Source organism: Pyxicephalus adspersus, chromosome 9 (genome assembly GCF_032062135.1).
Source record: "Pyxicephalus adspersus chromosome 9, UCB_Pads_2.0, whole genome shotgun sequence".
Taxonomy (NCBI): Eukaryota; Metazoa; Chordata; class Amphibia; order Anura; family Pyxicephalidae; genus Pyxicephalus; species Pyxicephalus adspersus.
This window is the reverse complement of record NC_092866.1, coordinates 59,871,265-59,899,170: the sequence shown is the minus strand read 5'-3', so window position 1 is coordinate 59,899,170 and position 27,906 is coordinate 59,871,265. Positions and strand designations below refer to the sequence as shown.

Genomic DNA, 27,906 nt, shown 5'->3' with positions numbered 1-27,906 from the left:
ACAGGCACCCCAGATCATAACACTGCCCCCACAGGCACCCCAGATCATAACACTTCCCCACAGGCCCCCCAGATCATAACACTGCCCCCACAGGCACCTCAGAACATAACACTATCCCCACAGACACCCCAGATCATAACACTGCCCCCACAGGCAACCCTGATCATAAGACTACCCCCACAGGTTCCCCTAGATCACAACACTGCCCCCACAGTTACCCCGGATCATAACACTGCCTCCACAGAAACCCCAGATCATAACACTGCCCCCACAGGCACCTGTGCTCTTTAACCAGCGAAATACGTAGGGAAGGGCTTATGTTAGACTCAGAATTTCCTATTGCCAAACATAGAGTTCTGCTAGTTTTCGTTTATTCTTTAAAGTTTTATCAGTTTTAATAATTGGTTTTGCACCCCTCCTTAGGACCTGGGGAAAATGGGCTCTGTAAGTTGCGTGGGTGTGTAGCTGATCTGACAGCAGTAAGCAGTATGTGGAGATCTGCTGGATCAGTTTGGACTTTTGGATCAAGAATAAGTAAGCTCTGTCTGTTACACGCCGTACCGTATTATTGTGAATTACAAAGTGGAGTGCACAAAGGTTTGCTGGATCGGATCCTACATGCTTTGATCATTAGCAATATACTGTGGTTTCATAGTCTGGTAAGTCCATTGGATTCTCTGGACACTGGTGACAGAAGTAAGATATACTTTTTATGTGACGGAAATTAAATATGTATGAACTTTTTGTGTCTATGATCCATTCTTTTACTCCAGATCATAACACTGCGCCCACAGGCTTGTGGACTGTTTGGCCAGGTAAGAAATATTTAGCTATAATTGTGATTGATATTTAAATATAAATTTTAAAAAAGTAAGAAAGTGAGCTCAATGAATACAAGGTCTATTTTAGGCCAGAGATTTGTATCTCGGTCATGGTGATATTGTCACTGCGCTTTTATCTCATCAGTGTCACGGTGACATTGAAGACAAAATAATCAAATAGACTAAAAAGGACGCAGAAAGTCATCGGCTATTCACGGCTCAGCTTTTAATGGACTAACATAATGTAATCCTGACAAACCTTTCATACATGACATTGTGTCTTTACAAGGTCGGCAAAATATGATCAGATGTCTCTGCAGATGCTAAGAAAATGTATTATATAAGCTTTCATCTCTTGATGGACTTATGAATATCAAAGACAACTTAAAAAAATATGAACAGCCAATCCAATGTAAAATTCTGTTTGTACAATGTGAAGGAAAGTGTAGAATTCATAGTCTACATATCTTCTCTGATCTCAGGTCATTAGGATGTATCACAAGCACTGCTGGGTGTCACAAAACTAAACTTCCAAAAGCAGAAAAGTAGAGGCAGGGTTATCCGGAAAGATAGGGGGGCAACTAATCCATAGCAGCCAATAAGATTTTACCTCTGGCTGACTTTCCATTGGTTGTTAAATGTTAAAACATTTAGCTTTTTGCACTTATTTTAGTAGTGGACTCCGGATTTTTTAGCGTAAAATACTATACATAACAATTTCAAGAGACTTCTGGATTAAAATAGCAGACCCTTTTGGGGAAACATTTTGGAGTACCCCCCACCCCTACTGTTGGGGAAAGCAGGTGCCTGGTATGGCCAAGACTTTGGAGGGTTACACCATTGCTGCCCCTTCCTTTTCCCGCCATCCAGGCTCCCCTTCTCCCTTTAATTGTCCCGCTAGGTTCTATGCATGTTGGGGGGCTTTTAATTAGGAGGGGATGTCCAAAAATGAAAACATTTGCTAACAAATTGAAAAATAATTTTAAGAAATCCATTCCAGGTTTGCTGGATTACCCAGCTTTACTGATGAAAGTATATCCTCTTCAGACTTTGGGGCATTTAATAAATCAGGCCTATTGTTTCCATGATACTACAGTCATTACCTGTCCCCATATTAAACAATAGGTTAAACTTAAAATAAAAGAAAGAATCACATACACAAAGAAGAATACACAAATGTTACCTATTTATTTGGGTCAAACACCTATTGTTGATAGAGTATAGGGATGCTAAATTCCAATGCAAATTACCAACCGCCAATGGCTTTAAAAACACGTTTCCTGCCTATACTTTACCAGTGATTGACAGAAAATGTATACATTTTTACTTTCATTAGAGGCATGTTCCCATGGGTCTTTCTAACCCTATTAATTTTTTAAAGCAAAGCAATTGAGATCTCTTAACTACCAAGCATCTGTCTTCACATTGTATGCAGGAAAAAGCCTCTTGGGAGATGTATTGCTGGAGGTGTGCCTCTGCCTATAGGAACTCAGCAGCTGTTCCTGCAAGAATGTTACACAATTTTTGTAGGAACAAGAACTAATAAAAATGGTCCTTCACTACAGAAGCAAGGTAAAGATGGAGGTTTGGGCGTAAATTTGCATAATGCCATACATATTAAATGTTTTTTGGAAATAATTATTTTACATAACATATGGAAACTCCCTTTAAGGGAAAATTAAAATGTAGTTTCATCACTCACCACCTCTACTATTTATAACACCTGCTGGAATACATTTTAAAGCATATTTTATCATGATAAAAGCCCAGACAGTACTCACTGGGACAGTATGTCAGCATGGTAGTAATAATCCGATAATTTATTGAGGAACGAGCGAGGTTCCAGTATGAAGGTTGGCAGCACGACTCTGGACAGGTCCATTCCGGGTCTCATTTGTTTTAGCAAAGTCCACATCAAACTTTTGTTCTCATCTGAGACCGTCTCTGTCTGGGAAGCTTCTCCGACCTATAGACAGAACATAAAATGCTAAAATCTGTCCAGAAAATTTGATATATATCTGATATGGGTGAATGTTTGTAGACACTGGAGCATCACACATACTATATGGCTGTATAGATGTCCAATTTATGTGGGAACCCATCTAAAGGACTGCGTTCAGGTGTTTCCATTGATGGGCACTGGTAGTACCACCACTTCCAACATTGTGGTAACCATTAGAGAAACGCCCTTCACTGTTCCAGCATGATTGTGCCAATATATACAAAGCCAGCTCCATAAAGAAATGGTTCCGTGAATCTGAGGTGGAGGAGCTTGAGTGGTCTACACAAAGTCCTGACTTCAACCCTACTGAACATCATGGGAACCCTACTGAACATGGGATGAACTGGAAATGTCCTCTCTGGTCAGCACCAGTACTTGTCCTCCTTAATGCATAAATGGCACAAGTTCCCTAAACACTGTAAAATCTTGTGGAAACCCTTCTTAGAAAAGAGGAAGTTTTTATAGCCGAAGGTTTCTGGGCAACTTCATAATACGAGGGGGTGCTGAGAAGTTCCTGGCTTTGCCCCCTTCTAGATGAAATAGAAAAATGAGTGTGGGGGCATATGACAGCCTAATATCTTAGTATGTAACTGTGCAAATATCAGGTCTTTGCGATTTCTAAAACTGTTTTTCTTTTAGTGAGAAGCTGTGATGGCAGAGGCACAAGCAAGTTTCACGTTGTTGGAGTTACGGGCCGTCGTAAAGTTTTTGTTTCTCCAGGGAAAGTCAGCAAAGGACATTCACACTGAGATGTCACAAACACTGGGGGAGAAGTGTCCTTTCTACAGCACTGTCAGAACCTGGATATCTTGTTTCAAGACCGGGCATTTCATTGTTGAAGATGAGCCCCGCAGTGAGCGCCCCCCAACCTCAACTGACCCAGCAACCTGCGATCTGTCCATGAGCTGATTATTGAGGACCGGCGAATATCCGCAAAAGAGATAGCCCAGATACTTGACATCCCACCGGAGTGTGTTGGGTTTGTTATCACCACTATCCTAGACATGCACAAGCTTTCAACGAAGTGGGTGCCGAAATATTTGAACAGTGTTTAGAAGAAGGAACGAGTTGAAGCATCCAAAGCCGTTTTGGCCCATTTTGAAGCTGCACAGGACTTTTTGGCTAGGTTAGTGACTGAGGATGAAACCTGGCTCCACATCTATGATCCTGAAACCAAGGAACACTCAAAGGAATAGCGCCACAGAGGGTCCCCGCGGCCGGAAAAGTTCCGAACCCAGAAATCGGCCAAAAAAGTTATGGCGTCTGTTTTATGGGACAACTACGGTATTTTGTTGGTGGACTACCTACCTCAGGGCTCAAGGATCACCTGACAGTATTATGCTAACCTCCTGGACCAACTGAAGGAGGCAATTAGTACGAAACGCTGTGGAAAGTTGACTAAAGGGATCTTTTTTTTGCACGACAATGCACCTGCGCTCAACTCTGGCTCTCTTCTTTCTGGGCAAAGCCAGGAACTCCTCAGCACCCCCTCGTAAAGCCCATGGTTATGGAATGGGCCGTCCAACAAGCTCATACAGTTGTAATGGCTAGGTGTCTACAAATGTTTGGCCGTATAAAACAAATACCTTCTTATAGGAAGGTGCAAGGGTATAGCCAATGGAAGTAGCAGTGCCACCAGTTAATAGTTCCCATACCTTCTGGATGCAGGTGCTGTACCCACAGGACAAGACATTGGAATTCTTCAAGGAATGATGGGAGATAACCAACCTACATGTGCCAAGCTGGCTTTTACTAATATGTTACTCCTAAGCTAATTATCTACACATGGAAATTAGAAATGCTTGTAATGCATATATCTGCTTAAAAGAAGATGCATGGATATAGCCTCTGGATGGGCAGTGCCTCCTTTGATTTGAATAACCCCCATACCTCCTGAAGGCTGGAGCTGTATGCACAGGGCAGGTAGTAAGACCTGGAATTTTCCAAGGTATGATGGGAGATACCCAACCTATATCCCATACCTACTCCTAAGCTAATGTCCTACACATGGAAATGAGACCTGCTTATAATGTATATATCTGCTTATAGGAAGGTGCAAGGGTATAGTCACTGGATGGGGTAGAGCCTCCTTTGATTTGCATTGTCCATAACATCCTGGAGGCTGGGGCTCCACCCACAAGGCAATAAATGGAAATTGGAATTCCCCAAGGAATCATGGGAGATACACAACCTACCTGTGCCAAAATGGCTTTTACTAATATGTTACTCCTAACCTAATGTCCAACACATGGAAATCATACCTGCTTATAATGCAAAGATCTGCTTATAGGAAGGTGCAAAAGTATAGCCACTGGATGGGACAGTGCCTCTCCAGTGCCCATACCTCCTGGAGGCAGCAGCTATACCCACAGGGTCAGAAATAGAACCATGAGTCTTCTAATAAATGATGGGAAATACCAAAACTACATATGCCAAGCTGTTTTCTATAAATTTGTTCTTCCTATTCTAACGGCCTACACATCAGTTGTCTCTTTGTCACCATCGTACCTCCCCAAATTCCTCATACAGCTCTTCCATGTAGGTGGTCCCTTCTCTGTCCAATGAGATCTCTCCGTGTAGCTCAGACTGGTCGCTCTCGCTGGTTTTCCGACTGTGCTCATTTTCCGATTCTTCTATATTATCATTTTCCGACTTGTCCGAGAAAGCATCGTTTTCAGGAATGATTTCATTAAGCCTAAAAAAGAAGTTTAAATTTTAAGTCTTTCTCCAAAATCCTATTTTATTGTTTTGTTTTATAACTTTAAAAAAAATGGCACTGAAATGCCCCACAATACACATGTATCACAACACATTAATTTCAATGAATAATTGAAATTTAATAATGTTAAAGAGGAACTAAAGTTCGACTTTTAGGTTTGTATGATCAGGCAAGTCATTATTGCAGAAAGAAACATACGATGCCCCTTCTGCATTAATGAGACTTACCTGGCTGATTGCTCCAGGTTTCCAGCAAAAAGTTGAGCTTTGCATGTACAATCCCATGCTTGTCCGAGATTCCTATTTATATGGTTATGTCATTGGGCATGGCCAAACAAGGTGGCAAAAAATCATCCAGAAGGGGAAGAATAGAAAGAAGATGGTGATACCCAGCACTGGAGCGCGGACAGGTGAGTTGGCCGGGCATTCATTTATTTGTGATATATACACACACACACACACACACACACATATATATATATATATATATATATATATATATATATATATATATATATTGAGTTACCATGTATGACACATAGTTACATTTATGACTTAATAAGTAACAAGTGGTGGATCTTACTGGAAGAGTTCTTGCTCTGAGACCGTTGCTGCTTGCAGCAGTGTATAGAGTGCGGTGTGATTTAAATCGGTAGGGGACACAACTTCCCCATCCTTTCCATGTTTAGGCAAATTGATCTTGAATAAACTGGAGCAGCGAAGAGCCAATTCAAGAGCATCCATCCAACATCTTCCTGAAAAGCAAAATATGGGCATCTCAAGACGACAGATTACATCTGACAATAATCGGCCTGATGTATCTACACATCCATCCTAAGCATGAAAGAATTTTCCACCAAGGACCCAATTACATTTGAACCGGGTGTGAAAGCTGGAATATGATTGGCAAATATTTCAGAGCTTTTCGTTTTGATGTGGCGCTTACACAAGGTTGAGGTCAATTTTTCCACCCGCATTTGTAAAGGTTGGGTACCTGAGGGTCCAATCAATACAGCAGCACTGTAACATGTGGGGAAGGGTTAGTCCCATGTTCCTGCATAGCCAGAGGCACTGCTCAATTGTTCCAGGTGGCCAAATCTACTGGCGGTTTCTCTATTAAAGTACACCTGTCCCAGAGAAAAACCATAATTCAGGGGGCCAATTATTATTATTATTACACAGTATTTAAATAGCGCCAACATATTACACAGCGCTGTACAAAGTATATTAGTATATTATCATATCACTGGCTGTCCCTCAAAGGAGCTCACAATCTAATGTCCCTACCATAGTCATATGTCATTAATACAGTCTAAGGTCAATTTTAAGGGGAAGCCAATTAACCTAACTGCATGTTTTTGGAGGGAGGATGTGGGAGGAGACTGGAGTACCCCAAGAAAATACACACATACACAAGGAGAACCTGCAAACTCCATGCAGATAGTGTCCTTGTCAAGATTTGAACCTGGGACCCAGTGCTGCAAAGAGTGCTAACTTCTAATAATATTATTTTGTACCCTGCCCTACATGGTGGCAATGCTGCTGTGCCATTGGGATGCAGAATGAACATCGCTGTCACCTTGCTAACATCTTGTTTTAGTTCTAGCTCAGTCTAATCTAGTTTTTGTTATACTTTGTATATAATATGCTGTAGCTTCAAGTAAGCGAAGACACAATACTCACTCTCACCTCCATCCTTCCATCTTCTGCAATAGAAGATCATCATACCCTTGATATATGTTGTTGGTGTTCTTATCATCATTTTTAGCATTCTATAGTATTTGGATATGTATGTTGATTTCCTATGCCCCCCATAATATAACGTGGTCTATTCCAACGGCCCCTATGTCTCCACCATAGATCAGAGGAATGAAACAAGTCTGGGCAGGATGTCCATTCAATACCCTTAGAAAAAAAAGATCAGCTGATAATTAAACTATTGTGCATGGAGGATAAACAGAAGAGATTTTGTGATGCCCGGTAATAGATTTCAGTATAGTGTATGGCATTTGCTTGGAAGTCCACTTTAAGTCCCGTTACAGCTAAAAATGGACACTGGTTTGCTTTCCATTGGTTTAATATTCAACCTTACCATCTGATTCAGATGCAGCTCGGAATATTAAGTGGCTGCTGGGTAGAGGTAGAGTGATGGAACCTACGTTTTCTCCTTTCGGACCCTGAAAGACACAAACCATCCGGGGCTGTTAAATGGAAGGGGTGCCAGTCATTGGCTGTAGAGCTGAACATATCAATATCATACCTTTACTGCCCATATGGACTGATCCAGGGGGTGATACAGCTTAAAACAGAATCCGTCTTTCTTGGTGGGTCTTTCAATCAGCTCGCAGGAATGGAGGAGTAACGTCCCAACCCATTGTCCAATTTTTGGTGTTTTATAAATCAGGAGCAGTCCTGGTTTCAGGACACACCATAGTTTTGTCCAACTTTTAAGTGACCCACGAATCTTAAAAAAAGGAAGAAAAACATTTTTTAAAAAAACAGTATTTTTTGACCCTCAGATTTTAGTTGACCACAAGAACCCAAACACCAAATATATATCACATACATCCACCATATATAATAATGAATTCCTTAAAGTGTATGGAAACTCCTAATCTATTTTTTAAATGTTTGCAATGAATAACTGCTGTTGGCTTGTTAGCCTTGCCAGTTGGCTAGTGGGCTGCCTATTAGACAGGCAGACAACCCAATGGCCAACTTAAAGCCCAATACCATTTTTAAAACAAAATCACTTTATAAGGGATTACCCAATACTGCAAAGGGTAAATGATTGTTTGTGCCTAGGGTTTCTGTAAAATGGCCATTACTTACCTAATTTCCTCGCTTCCCCAGATTCCTCCTCCTAAACCATTTGCAGCCCTGATGCCATCCTTTACAATGCAGAACCAGTAGACCTGCTTTGTAAATGAGAATGCCAAGTGCCCATCTGCAACCCACAGCATGGATAGAACAGAAGTGCCCTGGCCACCAGGACAGCATGGGGTAAGGTAAGTAAAAGAGCAATTTACAGAAACCCTAAGCAAAAACAAGCATTTACTTCTTGCAATGCTGAGGTGGCTCCATCACAAGGGCATTTTTGCCCTTCACTTTTAAGGAGTTTGCATGGCAGGCTGACAACACTACTATTTATTGCATGGTCGTGATTTAGCATTGTCAGCCTGCAACAAAAAGTGCTGTTCCAAGCAGCATCTCCAAATTCACATTCAAATGATTTGCTGTTTCTACTGTATAGACTAAGGGCAGGTTTGGCCAGACCTACCTCCGATCACACGATCCAGTGCAGCTCCCCACGGCTGGCACCTTTTCAGCTGCCCAAAATCTTGCTGGCTTAAAGAATCAGCATTGTACATTTAATAGCTGGCAGCAGTGAGTGATACCAGTACTAGTGCCTCTCACTGCCAACCCAATTCATTCCCTATGGGGGTGCGGCAGGAAGACAGTACCATGCAGCGTCTCCAGAAAGGTAGCAGTACCCAGGGTAGAGGAGTAGTAAATTTCCCCTGCACCCCACCTTAAGCCATGATGATAAACATAATAAAAAATTAATGTTTGGCTTATTTATACCAGGGGGAATCTTTGCACAACTTCTAAATAGTAATATCAACGCCATCCCCTGGCCCTCAGCAAACAACAGAGCATCAAGAAAACAACAGAACAGATCAGGAAACAAAACAATAAAACAACTTTTTTATATAATACTTTTTGCCCCTATTAAATCAGCTCAAAGTCATTTGCAAAAGATTCTATGAACTAACCTTCAGCCAGTCTGCTACAATCACCACGCTGGGATCTTTGAGGGCGCTGAATAGCTGTTTAGTAGCCCTTTTCTTTTCCTGCCTATAATTCTTCTTCTGCACCTGCAAATAGAAGAGAAATGATTATTTGCTGGGTAAATATGCGCATTAGGATTATATTAAATTCAAAGCTTAGTATTAGGATTTCAAAATACGCAGAAAAAATGGGGAGTTAGTTGGCACATATATAAAATCAAGTAACAAAAACTTTTTATTTAGAAAATATTAAGACACCAATAAAAGAATATGCCATTTGTCTTAACATCCAAGACGGCACAATCTGAACATAAATATTCCTCATAGATCGGACCATAGTATATGAAATGATTTACCAGCTAACATTATGACATCTCACAACATTAGAGGGTGTCTCGACACGTTTCACGGAGCTATCAGAGCTGGAACCTGTGGTCTATCTCCTTCATTTTTGAAGTGGCAATTCATCTGCATCTTTACAGGGATTCCTTTCTGTTATTGGTTTGCAGTTGCCCTCATCATGAGCTTTTGGTTTGCTTTGAGGCCCTATATATATATTTGAATGAAGATGACAAGATACTGTAATGTATAATATATGCTATAAGTAATTATCTCTCAACATTATTATCCTGATGAAGCAACATTGACCGTGAAACACGTCGAGACACCCTCTAATGTTGTGAGATGCTATACTGTTAGCTGCTAAATCATTTGATATACTATGGTTCGATCTATGAGCAATATTATGTATTATGTATGTATTAGCAATATAATACTATATATGTTCAGATTCTCCCGTCTTGCATGTTAAGACAAATGGCATAATGTTTTAATGGTGTTTTAATAAAATAAAAAGTTTTTGTTATTTGATTTGATATATGTGCCAATGAAGTCCCCTTTTTTCTGCATATTTTGAATTGTTAGAATACTATGGGGATATGGTGGGCAAATATTGAAATATTGAACTAAGCAGGTGATCAACTCATCACCTCATCACCATCAACTCATCAAATTATCAATTTCAATAACTTTTAGCTTAGTATTAAGATTGTTGGACTGGCCTACAGAGGAACTGGAAAAAAATGGGGTGCCCAACTGCTTCCCCCCACATAAGGTTTTTTTATGCAATATCGCTGGCTAATAGCCCCTTCCAAAAAATATCACTGTACCCAGAAAGCTCATCAGTACTTCTGGTGGTCCCCAGGTACCCAGTCAGATCCTGCTGGCCATTAACCCCAAAACAGCTACAGGTAGTCCCCAAGTTAGGGACATTCAACATATGGACGACCCCTAGATACAAACAGGGCTTGCTGGATGGGGAGAGAGGGGGCGCTTTGCATGACTTCCAGAAGAAATCTTTTGCTCTTCTGCAACATCTTGTAACTCTTTAATGACCAAGACAAACTCTGCAGTTGTTTCTTTTTGCATACCCGAGGATTTCATTTACTACTTGCACAGGTCTTGTCTGCTTTTGGAGCTTGTATGCTTTGCCTCCTTCCCTGACCACCTTCCTGCCTCTAATTATTATTATTATTATTATTATTATTATTATTAATAATAAACAGGATTAATATAGCACCAACACATTACGCAGCACTATACATTAAATAGGAGTTTCAAATGCCCCAAAGAGCTTGCAATCTAGGAGGTTGGATTCACAGTTGGGGTCTCCCTGCAGTCCCCACTGTACCCCATATTAGTTTATCTGTACCCCACAACAATTGCAATAATAAAACTACATCTGGATCATCAGAATGGAAAAATCAGGGAATAAGTGAATGGCAGGTATTCCTTTCTTTAACCCTTTAGGCTCTGTGTGTATATCACGTTCTCTAAAAGCAACAAGCTGAGTGGCCACAGTATATATGAAAGATGTATATATATTATTTCATATTTTCCTGCAGAAATAAACCAAATACAATGCTTCTTTTTACTAAAGAATAAAATAAACAAAAAATTAAAAGAATAAGTTAAAAAATACAATAAAATAGATCTTAGCAAAATGTTTTCAACACCAAGGGCAAAAGTTCATCTAAAATCCCTTAAGAAATGTAAATAAATAATTACATGTGTTCGAATCTTTTCATGCCTGGTCTTTGTGTTTATTTGATGCATTTAGCTTGTTTCTATGTAAACCAATTCAGGGCCAGCATTACATTGTGTAGCCCACATAATAACGAGCGTCTTTATATAGGCTGAGTGCATATTAACGCTCAGCGGTTTCAAGTGGAAGTGGAAGAAATGTAATTATCTAGAGATTTTTCATCTCCTTACTAGCAGGTAGGTGGCCGTGACCCCATTAGCCTTCCACTGCAGGCGTTCTAAGTCCTGTTTCTGCAATATGCCAATTAGATTGAGATATAGACAGTGCTCTCTTGTATACTTGAAAGAGAAAGTGTAAAAGTAAAGTAGATCTATCCTGGGAGATTATGGAAGGTGCCAATGCTGAATGCATGCTTGGGGATTAGTCGCATTACAATTGTGCAATGCACTTTTATAATGCACTATGTGCTGTAATTGGCAGCCTGTTGATTTGATTAAACAGTATAATGCACCAGATTGCAGAGAAATGTAGTGCAGAGTAGGGGAGAGAGTAGGGCAGAGTTGCATTGGCATGCCATTTTGCTGGCAAGGTGTTGCAAGATCCAGCATGGCCTCCACCCCTCACCCTAGGTTCCAGCTTTACCACATCTCTACAATGCAGGAACTACTCTTGAGTGTTTAGCTTCCATTGCTGGCAAGGTGTCTCTTCTGAGCCCTGATTAGACAGCAGTTTGGGGATGTGGACCCAAAAAGACTGCACCCTTGATAGCAGAGCTGTAGCAATGATGGAACCTTGATTAATGCAAGTGGATGAAGGATCATGATCATGGTGGTGGTTTGGGGCTTGGGGGGGAGGTTGCTTTTTGGATTTGCTGAGGGGGTCTGATACATGTTACACCCCTGTATATGCCAAATAGTTGCTGCCACTAATTTAATATTATTGCTTTGATTATTTTGATAATAAAAATGAAAGCATGACGCAGAAGCCACCTGCTCTAGGCTTCAACTTTGCATCCAGATGTTGTAGGGCATCCTCATGCACCATTGCCAGCCTGGGAACCCTGCTTATTATTCATAATATCCCAAACTCTCCCACTCTAAGCTCATTTACATTCTTCAAATACAAAAGCCTATCAGTGTCACCAATGAAATTCATGTATGAATGTAATGTGGTATTACAGAAGATGCAGAGGGAACTTCTAATAACCCAGTGAGGTGCTCTCTAAATTCTTCTTGCAGTGAAATACACAGAAGCCAGATTACATGCACAAATGCATTCTGATTTTTGAGTTTTCGGCACAGCACCAGCAATTCTCTGATTTTACTTGTTGCCCAGAATTGACCTTTAATGTTATACAAACTCATCATGAGCATTGCTTACCTTGAGAGTGTCCATCTTGGCTGATTTGGATGTGGGGGATAAACACTCTTTGTCCGTGCCATTGCAAAGTTTATTATCATTCTACAAAACACAGCAGAGAATACAGGATGTGTTAGGCTCATGTCATTGCATATATTTCAATTTAATGGTCTCCTCACCTAATGAATGAATGAGGATTCATGCAGAATGATCCATGGACTATTGTAGCAGCAGGGAAGTAGGAGGAACATTCACAATGCCAGGATACTGATAAAATTGATAAGTGCCAGTGGAGCTGATCCCAAAATTTGGATGGCATTGGATTTGGACTGCATTTCGTGAATTCAGATGTCCTGAGCCGGATTTATTGTTATTTTTAGCTGTTCGGATTTCCAAAAGGCTTCTAGAGGAAGGGATCCAAGGCTGCTCCAAAAATTGTTTCTGATTTTGCTTGGGCAATCAAAAGACTGATACATACCCTTTATTTGTTACTGCAGATCAACTACTGATCCAAAAACATAATAAGATCTAAAGTCAATCTGAATGACATGTACTTCTAACTGATCTCTACATTCTATACCTTGATCTCTTGTGAAGCAATCTGTAATTGTGACTTGTGCCATTTGGATATGTTAAATCTCAGTTGCTCATATTTGACCCAGATTCTAAACACTTTGTATTTGTAAGCAATTTGCATAATGGAGTAATGTGCTTTTATGTAACATGATGGTTTATATTTTCAAACAATTGGAAGTGGGTTTCCATTAAGCAAAAGTGTTTGTGTTATAAATGTGAATTTTAATGACCAGTTCACTACAAAGCATTGTGAAGGCACATTGTGTTCAGGGATTCAGGCACTGCCAGCGGTCCTGGTGCTTTAGAATTACACTGTGGCACAGAGCCTGCTGTTTAAATGTCACCAGGGATGTTATGTACTTAGTCGTGCTTGTCTCAGCAGAAACAACATTGCAGCGCTGTGCCTCTCGCTGGTACAATGCCAGCCGATATATGGACGAGATGTCATGCAACCACTTAGCATTTATTTTTTCACCTGGTTAGGTGGAGAATAAACCTAAACTAATGCAAAATGTGACCACATCAGTAATATATAATACACTTGTATGCACATAAAAAGTTTGTATTCTAATATAGAAAAAGAGATTTGCCAGCTGCAGCAATAAAGAACAGAAATCTGAGATGCCTGGTGCAAAAATATTTTATGCAATGGAAGATTGGATGGAATGTCAATTGTCCTCTGCAAAATATTGATCCTGATAATACCACCTCCCTTATCAATATGAACAACAGAGAGAGATAGAAAGCCTTAAGCAAAGTTCCACCATCTGTTAGTGTCTGCATATTTCCACATAAGCAGTCAGCACCATTACAGTAATGATCTTTAGAGGGGACTTTCTTCCTTCTGGTTTACCACCAATAAAAGGTTCATTGTTTCCAATGATCTCCGATGGAGTGTTATAAACAAGGGTTGCCCTAGACATGAAAATCATTTCAACTTTTCTTCTTGGCTAACATGTTTGAGAAAGACTAAGAAAGATGGATAGTACAGGGTGGATACTCCCCTAGGACAGCTTTGGAACATACTAGCTGGATGGATCTTCTATCATTGTGCTCACTGTTCAGCCATTTTAACGAGCGGGTACCTGGGGACACCAGCTTCCACCTAGCAGCATTGGCTGAAGAATAACAGGAGCTCTGGACACTTGGACAGAGCTTGTGTCTTTTAGTTCACAGGCAGTGGAAACACTGGAATGGATCATCTGGGGCTGCTTATTTGGACATTACTGGATCATTTGAATAATAAAGAAAAGGAAACAAAAGAAAAAAGGAAAGAAGAGGAAAGGAAATAAAAGAAAAGAAGAGGAAAGAGGAAAAAAGGTAAGGGTAAAGGAAAGAAAATGAAATGAAAGAGAAAAGGAAAGAAATAAAAGAAAAGAAGAGGAAAGAGAATATTAAAAGAAAATGAAAGGTAAAGGTAAAGGTAAAGGAACGAAAATGAAATGAAAGAGAAAAGGAAATAATTAGAAGAAAAGAAGAGAAAAGGAAAGGCAAGAAAAAAGAAAAGAAAATGAAAGAAAAGAAAGGCAAAGGAAAGAAAATAGAAGAACATGAAAGAAAATAAAAGGACAGGAAAGGAAGGGCAAGGGAAAAGAAAAAGATGGCAAAAGAAAGACAAGAAAATAAAGAAAAAAAAGAAAAGGAAATAAAGGAAAAGAAAAGAAAAGGAAAGAAAATAGAAGAAAATAATAGGATAGGATAGGTAAGGAAAAAGAAAGGAAAAGAAAAGTAAAGAACAGACTGGATAGATAGGAAAGACTACTCAATTTTAAAGTCAGACTTCCTGCAGCATTGTTCCTTTAATAAATATCAGTAGGGGTCACTTTTTGCCTGGTGATGAAATTCACATATTCATGCATGATGCAATTTGTTCCAGGTCTCTGCATTCTGCTGTTTGTTTTCACATTTCAGGGAGAATATATAAATTCCAGAGTTGTATATACAACATAACCTATTGCTGATAAAACTATTGACATAAATATCATCACATTCACCCAAACAACAAAATAAAACGACAAAACACATAACAAGCCTCAGAATCTGAGAAACAATGCAAACAATAAAACACAACATCCTCATTCTGTTCCTAGGAATAATTCCATGGTCATTGTCATTGTGGAATCTAATAATTTGCAGCATTTATTGACAATCTGGATAATTAGCATATTTGCCAAGCCAGCAATCCTTGCTATGAATAATGCAGGGAACACTGAGCGGTGCTACGTAGCGGGGGTTCACTGCAGAGCTACTGAGATGAATTATTCACACTCGCAGTCTGGCACACGCTGTACCAGAACAGCTATTGCTGCAACCGCCAAGTGTGCGCCCATAGAAGTTCTGTATTACGAGAAAGCTTGGGATGATGAATTGGATGTACTGTGCATGTCCAGCTCATATACTAATTCACCCGCAGTTTTGTCTTGTGGCAGCAAAAAAATATTTTTAATGGAGAATTCAAATGTAATTAAAAATTCACTGTATTGGTTTAATCAAGTCATTTTTTATTTTGTTTGAATAGGAGAGCAGCTAAGAAATAAAACACAGCCACTCCAAATATATGCACATTACACTCCATTCATCATGCAGGGTGAAGCAATGTTTTTAAGGCAATAAATGATTGCAGAAAAACGCAAAATTTATATAAAGCATTTTATGTAGTGCCAACATATAATGGAGTTCTGTACAGAGACCATAGTCGTGTCACCAGGTGTCTGTTGGAGGAGCTTACAATCTTGCATCCCCAACATAGTCCAATGCTATTTTTTAGGGGAAGCCAAGTACTTACCAGTATGTTTTTGGGAGGAAACCCGCACCAACACAGGGAGGACATGCAAACTCCATGCAGATAATGCCCTGGACAAGATTTAAACCTGGGACCCTAATAATGTCAGGTCACAGTAGTATACTATATGTGTCAGGGGACCAAAGAAAGTTTTTCTGTATCAAGAAGCTAAACTTATGTTCTTTCACCTGCAAACAATTCCCTATTGCTTTTTATAATGACCTTAAAGCGGTGTTTCCCAACCGGGGTTCCTCTGGAGGTTGCTGGGGGTTCCCTGAGCAATGGGCAATTTGTGTCTCTCAGGTCAGTTTACCTGACACCAATGATCTTTTTGGCTATCTGTAAGGGGGTCAGCATTGGCTAGTAATGAAGAAGAGATTTTCACAGCAGGGGTTCCCTGAGGACCTGAGTTTTTTCAAGGCTCCCCACATGTTAAAAAGGTTGAGAAACGTTGCTTTGTATCCTTCGGGAGCCACAGCATTGCCACCCTTTGCAATGCATCCTGCTGTGCTGACCCTCTGTGTGCAAAGGCAGCACCAAAGTCTGTGCCCCACACCACTCCTATTTCTACCCTTAAGCCATCAGATGATTGTCACCCAAGATGACTGGTTGTGCTGGTCTTGGGCAAAAAATCAGACAGCCATCCTCCAACACCACTCATCAATTTGCAAGGACCCATCAGGAACTGATCCACAAGTGTGCACAGTTGGGTGCCGCTCACTCATCCTCCCCTTCCCTTCTCTATAGAACTGAACAGTGCTCATTCATTCATCTCTGGAAACAATCACGAAGATTCATTTCCATCATCAGTTGATTGTAAAGGGCTAAGCCCTGATTCACAGAGGTGTACACTTATCTTAACATTTAACACACAAAATATCCTTTTCCTAGATACTTCCCCCACCTCCTAGATTGTAAGCTCTTTGGGGTAGAGTCCTCTACTCCTCCTGTGTCACTGTCTGTATCTGTCTGTCATTTGCAACCCCTATTTAGTGTACTGCGATAGGGAATATGTTGGTGCTATATAAATACTGTTAATAATAATAATAATAATAATAATATTAATAATATTATTAATAATAATAATAATAATAATAATAATAATGATAATACTATTCAAGTTAATAATAATAATAATATTAATAAAAATGATAATAATAATCATAGGACATGTATTCTCTGAATGGGCAGCAATGTGACCATCTATTAATCCCAGACAGTAACCAGTCATTTGGGTGCAGCAAAGATCACGCATGGCATTTATCAAATAATAAAAACGAAGTACTTTTTATATAAATAATATTTATTCCGTGCAGTCTGATTTCTGATTCAGGCACCCCTGTCACACAGCATAACCTGATCATCAATCTACATTGCTGTAAATTGGATTCCATTGCTGCCCCCTCCCCAAAGATAAAGCCAAATGTAAGTTTTATAGGTGAACATAAGGAGGAGTATATACAAGGAACATTAATGAGGACCTGTTACTTTTTCCTGCATGGTAATGACATAGTAAATGATAATACAATATTCACATCATTATCATATACCTTGTTATTGGTGTTTAGTGTCAGTGCAGTCTCGTTCTTCACAATAGGTAATGTGGTGTTCTCGTTGTCTCTTCCTACAAGAAGAGATTGGATATAATGACATTAGAGTATAGAAAAACATATCACAGTTTTTTCCCACATCGTTCAAGTGTTGGGTTCCCATGAAGAAGACATTTTTCATTCCTGCCTGTGACCCCCTGCATACAGTAGAAAACCTATGGGAGCTTCATAGAAGTGATAGGCAGTGGAAGATCTGCACTGATGACAGGTTCTCTTTAATGAGATGATTCACTGCCGGATTTGATAAGTACAGCTTCTAATAATAGATCTGTCTGCAGTCTTATTATAACCTTTTCAGGATTTGTTTTTCCTTTGTTTCAGACGAAGCAAATGAGCCGGGAAAAAAGGAAATCTATATAGAAAATAAAAATTGTCTGCCAATGCTGACCTCCCATTGGAAATGTTGATTTCCTGTCTGTCCCGGCTTTAGTACTTTCTGGGATACTCATGTAACCCCTGACAATGAATGTCTCATGTCTAATAAATATACCAATAAAAGTGCTCTGCTAGATAGGTGCAAAAATATTCATTATCCTGCCAGAAAATGAGTGAGCTTCCTGAGTTCTCTGCCTGCAATGGTTAGTATCATTCCCAGCAATCTCTGTGAACTACAGAATACTCCCCTCTCCCATAATATGGAAAAGAGAACAGAAGAAGATGTTTTCTAGGTAAGGTAATAGCATCTAGATAGTTTCAATGGCCACTTGTTGAGCTCCTGTCATTGTATTCATCACCAGTAGAGACAGCTGGCGGGATGTTCTAGGATTTCATATTTGGACATAGCTGGACCCTACAAAGTAAAACACTAGGTAAAAGAACACAAACAGTTGCTCTTCGTTTTCCTCTGGCACTACAATACCGTACACTCACATTGACGTGTTGGCCATCATTTTTAGACAATAGTCACCAGACCAATGAAAAAGAGTGAAGCTCCTTAGCAAGTATACAAACAGCAATACCTGACAGGGGTTCCAATTATTCATCTCCCTGGGCATCCCTGTGCACTGCATCATAATAATAACAATATAACGATGTAGAGGAATTATTAATAATATTAATAAACATGATTTATATAGCTCCAACGTATTACGCAGCGCTGTACATTAAATAGGGATGTGGCCAAGCTGCACAGTGGGAAGGTTTAAAAGGGTTAAATACAACTCTGTCTTGGGTCAAGAGTGTACAATGTACTAGGGGCAGGGGTCAGAGGTATGTAAAATATAAATAACTCAGGGGTTTGTAATGTGAATAGTGATGGGCAGGTGTATGAAATGTACAAAGTTCAGGGGTCAGGGGTATGTAATGTCCATAGCTCAGTAGTCAGGGGTATGTAATATATTTAGCTCAGGGGTATGTAATGTGAATAGTGCTGGGTCAGGTCTATGTAATGTACATAGCTCAAGGGTCAAGGGTATGTAATGTCAATAGTTTAGGGGTCAGGGTATGTAATATACAAAGTGCAAGGGTCAGATGTTCGTGCATAGGCATGGTCAGGGGTATGTAATGTACAGTGCAGGAGTCAAGGGTTTTTTAATGTACATAGTTCAGGGGTCAGAGGTACGTAATGTATATAGTTCAGGGGTCAGGGGTATGTAATGTCTATAGCTCAGGGGTCAGGATAATGTCCATAATGCAGAGGTGATATGCAATGTACATAGTTCAGTGGTCAGATGTATGTAATGAACAAAGCGCAGGGTTCAGGGGTATGTAATGTACATAGCTCAGGGGTCAGGACTATGCATGTATATTGTTCAGGGGTCAGATGCATGTAATGTACAAAGTGCAGAGGTCAGGAGTATGTAAGTTACATAGTGCAGGGGTCAGGTGTATGTGACAGGAGTAACAACTATACACAGCACACCATGATTCATTTCACCATCGCTCTTTTATTACTAGAGCCCAGCAGTACGCCCATGCACATGCTGTGTGTCAGTACAAACTGCAGCTGTCAGTATATTTGTAACATTACAGATCTGAGAATAGGGTTTTGTATATGGCACTCACCTGTGCTCAGTGAATGGATATCGTTATCGGCTACGAATGAGAGGTCCCGCGTCAGCTTGTTGCTGTCATTCTTCTGAGCGGCGATGGCGGTTGGACACAAGGAGAATCTGCGGCGGAGGAAGTTTTCCTCCTTCATAGTGTGCGCTGGCGAGGTTTTCTGGAAATACAAAATACAAATTAATCATAATGACTCAGAGTTGGAAATGTTACAATGTAACAATGAAAACACATTGGGCAATAAATGAGGATCAATGTTACCTCTGTGTACACTGGTACATAGCACTCACATACTAGACCCTCTTTTTACAAATGTCCCTTGTCCGGGGCAGATTTAAAGCCCAACCAATCCCAAAACTGAACAAAGCAAATTCTAATTGCAGGTCGATCAATTAATACAAACAGTGTATAGAAATAAAGTGATGGGTAGGATATCTTCTACATTAGATACTTGTGCTTGCTTACTGCACTACAGCTAATTTCCCCGCTGAATTCAGCCAGTGGGAGGGCCAATCACGTGTGACCATGTGATACCCAAAGTAGAACAATAGAAGGCAGACTACATTTCCCAGCATCCTAGTGGGAACCATGTGCCTACATGAGCAGGCAGATCTCATAGTCATAGGAAGTTGGTGCTGAGTAATGGTCTGACATCTGTCTGTTAATGGAAAACTAAAGAACGTGAGAGGATAGGTGCACAGCTACAGCCAATCACAAATACATAATGTGCTTTAATCAAATTTATTTCTTATAATTTACACATGTGATTCCCAACCACTGTGCTGTAAGAGAGCATCGGGTATACCATGGGAAAATACCCAACCCTTCCACTGGATGGCAGCAGGTAGCTATTAACCTGTGCATGTGACATTTTTGCTTGGTGGTGTGCTGTGGGAATGTTCTAATGTAAAATATGTGCACGGATTCAAGAAAGGTTGGGAGACACTGATTTACACTAATCTAAACTAAACACTTAATAAACAGGATTTATATAGCGCCAACATATTACGCAGCGCTGTACATAGAGAATGATTTAGTGATCAGTTCATCAGATACTACATAGCGAATACTCTGATTGGTGGGAACGTCTATTAGCAGTGATTTGTACCGCGTCATTCTACCTTTGCTCCAGACAGTTACAGCCAGGATGAGGCTATGCAAGGTGCAATGGCTGCCATGACAGAGTCACTTTAGTAAGTGTCATACAGCTAAATATATTCCAAATGCATAAAAACATAAAGCATGCAAAGCTCCGCACTTCATTTTATTCAAAAAGACACCACACAGTAGAAGTGCCCGCCCCCTACTGGCATGCTGTAAAAATTACTTTGGTTCTCTCTGCATGGAAGCAGTGTTCTCTCTGCAGAGGTCTGACACAAATATAAGCAACCAGCAAAATCTAAATTTCCAAGTGCTAAGTTATAGGTCTGGGCAGGTTGGACTTCTGCAGAGAGACCACTGCTTCATCACACAAAGGGTGCAGCATACTGGCAATGCACAGACTTTTTATTGCTAAGAAAATAAAGAATGTGAAGCAAATGTGTCCATGCAGAAAACACGTGAAAAACAATGCTTTCAAAGTGTGTGTTTGGCGCTGCGATGACGTCGATGACTCCAAGATAATAACTGCTTGCGGATTCTGCGGCTGATTATTGCGACTTTGTCTGCTTATGACTAATGTCGCTGGCTGTGTGCAAGTTACTCGAACAAGATAATGTCTATGAAAGGCTTCTAAATTTAGACACCTCGGCTCTCCATAATACATCCCAGCCGTGTATAGAAAACCCTGATAATGCGGAGAGGACGGCGGCTATCACTGCGATTAGACAGAACCGTCCAGGGCGCAATCATCGCCTAATGTTTGCAGAGGAGCTGCCAGGTGTAATCAGGCATCAGCCATGGCGGGTGCAGGGGTGGGTGACACCTCATATCCAGAGACGTCACCGACTGCTGTTACACTGACCGTCCATCGGCGGGACCCTGGACCTCCATATAGGGGCAAATCTGCAATGGGGGGAGGGGGTAATAGTGATTTAACCCAATCACTAAAATCTGATGTACACCTTAATATTTTATTGCCATTTGACAAATTGCAGCATGATCCTTGAAATGCAGCACACCTGAAAGGCTACTTGTGCTCCTTCCTCATCCTCCTCCCTGAGCTCTGCTGTAAAGTCCTTCTATAATAAGAAAAGCAGATGAACTTATAAATATAAAAAAAACATATTTGTGTCATTTGCCCCTTCCCTGTTCTGCGAACGCTGCAAAGGGCATTGCTGCCCATTACAACCATCAGCCAATGGGGATGATCCCTACTGTGTACCTCTATTAAGGGTCTTGGTGGTTGTTAAAGTACTCAAAGGGAGGATTTTCATTGGCTAATGGATGTCGGGGGCAGGAAGAGTGTAGTTGACCACTGGGGCCAGGTACTTGAAATGGCCTTCTGTGTTATAGCACTGGGGTTGCAGTTCTGATAAGCAGCTCAATGAGCAACGGAAGGCGCACGCAACAAGTTGACATTGCTGCAGCTATATTCAGGACAGTGGCTTAGGATTGTCAACCTGCTGTTATTGGCAGGATCTCCAGGTATGGTAAAAAAAGGAAGAAAAAAAAAAACACCTGTAGGGGCAAAAAAAAAAAAAAAAATAGTATAGCTCCCCCTTCTGGTGAGAATGGGGGACTGCACAATAACACAGATTTTTAGGAAGTTGATCCAACCCTATACTGCACCATGCAAAATTTGAAATACTCCTCAATCTTCAAAACATCAAACTATGTCACTTTTTGGAAATTTTTTTTAGCATTTCACAAATCGGAAGGGAACATCTTACAAAGCAAATGTTACATATGGAGTGCTGCAGCAGGGCTGCAATTGGGGCTGGGGTAATTCTGTACCAAACCCCAATGAAAATAGCAATGCATAAACTGGGGCCCAGGACCTAGTACGGGGCCCAAAAATTTCTGATGGCTGAAGCACCATTGCTGCAGAACAGCTGCTGGGTATGAGCTGTGACCCTTGCATATGCAGTGCTGTAACTAGGGGTGGAGATGGGGTACTTCTAAAAAAAAAAAATGACTTTGCAATGCTGAAACGTTTAGACATTTTAGAAAACATACCTTGTATAGAGCCCAATAGCAGGGGGTTACAAGCGGTGAACCTTACATACAGAGCGCTGCAGCCAGGCCCGCCACCAGGGGGCGCACAAGTAGTACTTCTATACCAAGCCCCGAATAAACTATGTTTCGGTACGGCTAAGATTTACTTTACGGGGGGGGCAGGAAGTACTCCTAGTATAGGGCCCAATATTTTTGATGGCTGTAAACCAGTAATGCAGACCAGCAGCAGGCTATGAGCTATGAACCTTGCATACAGAGTGCTGCTGCCAGCTCCGCCATTAGGGGGCACAAGGGGTATTTCTGTACTGCGCCCCAACCAAAAAAGTTTGATTTGCAATGGTGGAAATAGAGGAGAGGCAAAAAGTTTACATTGCATGGGGCCCAGAAATGTATGGGGCCCTAGCTGGGGTTATGAGATGTAAACCTTGCATGAAGCGATGCCAGGAATGCAGAACATTGGATTTGGGGTCCTCGTGCATTCTGATACCCCAAATATTTCATCCGCTCCCCATTCTCAGCGCAATAAATTAGCTGCCCCCCCCCCCCATCACATCAATGATTCTGAATTCCAGCACAAGATAGACGTTGGCTCCATCTGGACGGATATCGCAGCCAAGCAGGTTCCCATCTGTCTCTTCGCTCTCCGGCATATGGACGCTTTTACTAATTACTATTTTTGCTTCGTCAATCTCTCTGCCAAGAGAACCTGTCCTCAGTCACCTGACCAGGTTATGTCATCCTGACCAACTTTACCAGGTGGAGGTGAGTCAGGTGATGTACCTAGCTGGGTGACACCAACAGTCTAAATTACTGCAGCATTGCATTACCTACCATTGGGCTGTACAAAGCCACTAACACTGTACTGTGTTCAAATTTGCAGGATGTGTCTGGTGGACATGTGGGAACATACCCCAAGTGAAAAAAAAGTAACTTTTGGTACCACTGCATTTTCCTGACTGTGTTATAATTTTGATTTCTATTTCACTTGGACCATATTCCCACATGTCTCCTCTGTCCATTGGCTCTGCATTTACATTTAAAAAAAAATTGTCAGCTTAAAAAAAAAGATTATTTATTGATTGTTAATTTAGCAAAAACAACATGCTTTTTAAATAAAATTTATTCACTTGTGACTTGTTCCCATCACACTAGAAATTTTGGTCACAATATTATGTTGGCATCTTAAAAAGTGCTTTCAAGACCATTCTTTTATTGTGCTTTAGAAAAAAATTACACTTCACTTCACTTCACTTCACTTGTGACATGTTCCCATTTTAATACCCAGTCCAATTTTACTTAAAATACTGTCTTTAAAGGAAATTAACTTGAAACCGGTTAGATCTCTTAAAACATGGTTTAAGACCAATTCCTTGACTGTGATCTAAAGAAAAAACAAAATGCTTTTTTATTTTGGTTTCACTTGTGACATGTTCCTATATGTCCTCATGACACCTCCAGCAATTTTGGTCACAATACTTTCTTTCAAAACTTTTGCAATCAACTAGAAACATGAAAGGGTTTTGGGGGCAAATAGTTTAAATTAATAATTGACTGTGATTTAAAGAAGAACAACATTTTTAATTGTATTTTTTTCATCTGTGACATGTTCCCACAGGTCCTCATGTCACCCCCTGCAATTTTGATCACAATACTGTCTTTAAAAGCTTTTGCAATTCACTTAAAACTTGCCAGAGATCCTAAAAAGAGGCTTAGGGACCATTCCTCTTTTATGATTTAAAAGAAAACAAAACACAATGGGTTTTTTTCACTTGTTTCACTTGTGACATGTTCCTACACCCCAGATTTTTGATGACAATACCATGCTACAAATTATTTTGTAAAATCAGTAAGTTAAATTGGTGAAATGACAAAAATAAGCCTGAAAAAAATGAATGCACCCATAAAAAAAGGTGACAGTGGAGCGGAAGATACCAAAGCAGTTATTTTCTCGCTGGAATGTGACGCCTGATAGCGTTCTGAGTACGGAGCGCTGAGCGATGTCAGTCCGGTGTGGACACTCTGGGTGAGGAAGCTGCACATAACCTACATAGTCATTGGAGTGAAATAACAGAACTCCACACACTGCATGGCCGGGGGGGGTAGGGAAGGCCGCCATTGTTCCCCGTGATGTCTGGTGCGGGGGAGGAATCTGATGGTTGTACATTGCTAGAAATCTGCTGCTGTCACCGTACAATGGCTGCACATCCAATATTCTGATTGGTGCAGAGCTCTATATATTACAGTACACTCATTATTGTAACATTATAAAAATGCCCAAACACTGAGCACTTAAGGAATGATAAAGTAGCAATGGATGTGGGGCCACTTTAGCATGCCTTAAAGAAAGGCTCCTCACTTCCAGCTCTCAAGGGCCACATACAGGCCAGATTTTATTATATATATATTCCTTATGTCATATACAGGAGTCCTGAAAATATTAGTAAAGTGCAGATCCTGGAGTAGGGGACCCCCGTCTTAAAGAAGCTCTCTCACCTTGTCTGTGCAGGGTGATGATATCTTTGCATACTTCCCTCTCAACTGACTGCTACTTACCTTCCTAGGGCTCACCTGCAGTTCTCTCCTCCATCACAAGTGGCGCTAAAATTCCAAATCAGCTGGTATTGGAAGATACAGGATAACAAGGATAGCACTCCTTTGGTCATGTGACAGTGATCAGTGATTGGAGGAAGATAAGAGTAGCAATGATGTCAGTTATCTGGTCATGTGACAATGAGCAGGCTAAGTGATTGGAGCAATTATGTCACTCCTTTGGTCACATGACAGTGATCAGGCTAGGTGATTGGAGGAAGGTAAGAGTAGCATTGATGTCACTCCTTTGGTCATGTGACAGTGATCAGGCTAAGTGATAAGAGGAAGATAAGGGTAGCAGTGATGTCACTTATCTGGTCATATGACAATGAGCAGGCTAGGTGATTGGTGGAAGATAAAGAGGAGCAATGATGTCACTAATTTGGTCACGTGACTGATCAGGCTAGGTGATTGGTGGAAGATAAAGTGGAGCAATGAAGTCACTCCTTCAGTCATGTGACTGGCTGTAAATATAAAGGGTATCAACGACAGAACATGATGCAGTGAGATACCAGCTGATAATTGTCGCATGACAGTGATCAAGCTACGTGATTGGAAGAGGATAAGGGCAGCAATGATGTCACTTCTTTGGTCATATGACTGTGATCTGTGTAAGTTATTGGTGGAAGATAAAGGGGGGCAATGATGTCACTTCTTTGGTCATGTGACAGTGATCTTGCTAAGTGATTGGAGGAAGATAAAGAGGAGCAATGATGTCCCTCCATCAGTCACGTGACTGTGATCTCTCTAAAAAAAACGATGTTTAGGGTCCTCTAAGCGAGGAATGTGTCAGCCATGGACATTCGGTTATTAGTCATCTCACCTGCCATAAAGATCCCTGCAGGTGAAGAGAACTCTCAGGTCACATGACACAGCCAGAGCTCACCTGGAAAAAAAGGTGGGAGCTCCTCTGTGCAGCAGGTGGGATGACTTTTAAGGTGATCACATGACCACATCTGCCCCCTTTATCAATTTTACTGGAAGCAAAACGTGCAACAAATATTTCTCCCATCATCAGAAGCATCAGTGCAGGAACGCCATGTTTATTGAAGAAGAAAGAAAAACACCGAGTTGGCGGCCACTTAGGAACGATTTAATGATACAATTCCACCCGGGGAATACAGAGAAGTATAATAGGACATAATTGTACCGATGGGAGACTCTCTGCCTAGGCAGGTTCACAATGTTTCCAAAGCCTGGAGAAATTTCTATGTAGCAATTAAGGAATAAACAACTTGGCATGCAGCTGCAGCCCTGGAATGATACAATGTAGAGGAGGGGTAGGTGATGGTTTATTTTTTAATTAATAATGGTATACATTGTATATTTTAAAACCCTGCCCCACAATAAATAATCCCCTCCCTTTTGCTGGGGTTGCTGCTATAGGTACTGTAATGTGGATAGCTTAAATGTTTCAAGTGCCCCCTTATGGCCATAGGCTGAATGTCATCCAACCTGCCTGCTTTTAATCAAATGGGAAATAGCGCCATCTATGGCTGAGCAGTGGAAGACGTGATTTTTTTTTCTCTTTTTTGCAATGGCCATATTTATCAATCGTTTCATTTTATAGATCAAGTCACTTAAAATGCACATAAAAGCAAGGCCTTCCGACCCTGGAAAATAACATAATGCACTCTAGGAAACATCAAGGGGCCCCTAGGCAGTTAATTAAAAGCACAATCTATCTGCTTTAAGCTAAAGACATTAGAAAAGTGGCCAGGGATGGCGATGCATCCAGATTTATGGCCTGCAATGTACATTGCTCTGGACTTGGCACAGGGTTGCATTATCTCAGCTGGTGGATGCAATCTGTCAAGTTAATGAGGCAGACGGCCTCCAAGTGAGATGGAGGCGCTGTCACCGGAGGTCCCAGTCACAATTATGATGATATTGGCCCAAGGATCCGCAGCCTGTGAAGAGGACAGATTACATGCTAATCCTCCAAGTGGCACGGGCTGTCGGGGTATGGCCTAGAAAGCCATTTAAACCCAATGTTGGTGGCTCAACTGCAAAGCTTTTACTGTCATCTTTTAATCCATAAAATATGTAATAATAGGACACAGACACACAAATAAAATTCTTCAGTAAAAAAGACGGGTGCTTATTATTGGGTCCAAATGATTGAGGTAATTGTACAGGTCCTCTTGAGACGGTGGCCAGTAAGAAGTGTAAGAGCCATCTGCATGGAGTTTGTGCATTCAATTCCTACTTCCTCCACAGTGCAAAAACTTACTGGTAGTTATTAATAATATTAAACAGGATTTATATAGCGCTAACATATTACGAAGTGCTGTATATTAAATAGGTCATATAGGAACCTGATATAAAGTATGGGAAGTATTTTATTGCTGACTTTTTTTTTCAAGGTGCATGCTCCAGTGATATCAATCTTACTCCTCCACTTTACTTAGAGAGTTACACCTATGAGTGAAAACAGCCCTGATTGACTGCACATTTGGCTAGGTGTCTCTCATTGACATGGCACAGCTGTCACAG

The 27,906-nt window shown here is 40.7% G+C and overlaps 1 protein-coding gene across 1 annotated transcript in view; it reads right to left on the bottom strand.

The window, feature by feature from the left end:
• Positions 1-27,906, bottom strand: part of OSBPL5 (oxysterol binding protein like 5) — a gene marked incomplete in the record, with an annotated part of 79,090 nt that overhangs the window by 25,645 nt on the left and 25,539 nt on the right. The window contains 9 exon segments of the mRNA XM_072422173.1: positions 2,603-2,787; positions 5,332-5,518; positions 6,125-6,296; positions 7,634-7,718; positions 7,802-8,005; positions 9,318-9,419; positions 12,757-12,837; positions 17,644-17,717; positions 19,708-19,864. Of these exon segments, the coding sequence (XP_072278274.1) occupies positions 2,603-2,787; positions 5,332-5,518; positions 6,125-6,296; positions 7,634-7,718; positions 7,802-8,005; positions 9,318-9,419; positions 12,757-12,837; positions 17,644-17,717; positions 19,708-19,864 (1,247 nt within the window).